Source organism: Salmo salar, chromosome ssa12, assembly GCF_905237065.1.
Source record: "Salmo salar chromosome ssa12, Ssal_v3.1, whole genome shotgun sequence".
Taxonomy (NCBI): domain Eukaryota; kingdom Metazoa; phylum Chordata; class Actinopteri; order Salmoniformes; family Salmonidae; genus Salmo; species Salmo salar.
In genome coordinates, this window is record NC_059453.1 from 100,291,920 (window position 1) to 100,293,378 (window position 1,459).

The 1,459-nt window shown below is 50.3% G+C and overlaps 1 protein-coding gene across 1 annotated transcript; it reads right to left on the reverse strand.

Annotated features, from left to right (window-relative positions):
* Nucleotides 1-629: 629 nt before the first annotated feature.
* Nucleotides 630-1,459, reverse strand: ppp1r3db (protein phosphatase 1, regulatory subunit 3Db). The gene is given in 2 exon segments (XM_014134157.1): nt 630-1,018; nt 1,021-1,459. Coding segments are annotated over 2 exon segments (828 nt in total).

Sequence of the window (1,459 nt, forward strand, 5' to 3'; positions counted from 1 at the left end):
CTTTAACGAAACACGGCTTGTAACAAAAATAAATAGGCTTTAACGAAACACGGCTTGTAACAAAAATAAATAGGCTTTAACGAAACACGGCTTGTAACAAAAAATAAAAAATGAGCAGTAAGCTTTAGTTGTCTTTTTGCACTGAGTCAATTCCTCACGCTGCTGTTTCCAACGTCTTATCATCGACTCATTAAGACCAAGCTCCCGTGCAGCAGCTCTATTTCCTTTTCCAACAGCCAGATCAATCGCCTTCAACTTGAAAGCTGCATCATATGCATTTCTCCGTGTCTTTGCCATGAAGAGGGTGACAAAATGACTACCGTAATCAGAATGATGGGAAGTTTGAGAGCGCTCGATTTAATCTAAACAGTAAACAAAAAAGTTGTTTGACCTTAACCCGTTCGGCAATTTCATTGGTCTAATGAAAGCTTCATGCCGCCAAAAAACTGAGCACGTCACAGAATGTGTTTTTTTTTTGTATTTTTTTAATTGAAAGCGGGAAAATTCATATATTAGCCGCGTCATTGTTTAAGCCACGAGGTTCAAAGCGTGAGAAAAAAGTTGCGGCTTATAGTCCGGAATTTACAGTAGCTCTCTGTCTACAGCTCTGGTTGCCCCCTAATGGACAGTCAGGTGTAGTGCACCATGCTGTCCTCACACTCCCGAGGCACAGTGAGTGTGTAGCTATGACAGGATAGTTTGTAGTTGTTCCCGTCGTTGTTGTCCCAGTACTCAGCTCCCATCACTCTGTAACACACAGCAAACTCCAGCTGGACTCCAGGCAGCAGGATGAAGGGCGGGACGGGCAAACGGAACCGGAATAAATCAGACTCTGGTCCCTCCATCTGATCCCTGTGGAGGGTAGCCACCCAGCAGGCTCTGGTCTCAGCACTGCTCCTCCAGGTGGTAAAGGAGTAATGGATCGTCACCTCCTTGTCGAAGGCCAGGTTGAGGACCTGCACCGTGCCGATGATGCCAAGCTCAGAACACAGGACCTGGTCCAGAGAGACCACTTGCGCTGAACAAACCCTGGCAGGGAGGCCCTGTTCTCAGGGAAACAGGGCTTGAAGTAGGGCAGGGAAAGCTCCAGGGACCGGCCTGAGTTCATCTCAGAGCTCATCAGGAGTCTGGAGATGACGTGGGCGGGGATACGAGGCTCCTCCCCCTTCTTGAACAACTTGACATCCTCCAGCTCCATGCCCAAGGAGTCAAGGAAACGGACCTGACGGTCTCTGATTCTCTCGTGGACCGAGGGCAGAGACTGGGCCCTGCGTCTTATGATGGGCTGGGTGGGAGGCTCACTGGACAGGCTGCAAACGAACATGGGCTCCTTGGGGGACGGGGGACGTGGGCTGGGGGGCCGGATCCTGACGTGGGCCTTGGTTGGCTCCGGTTTGGAGTCCAAGATGTCTGTCACTCGGATGGTCTCAGTAGTGGTCTGGCAGGGGCCCCATATCAT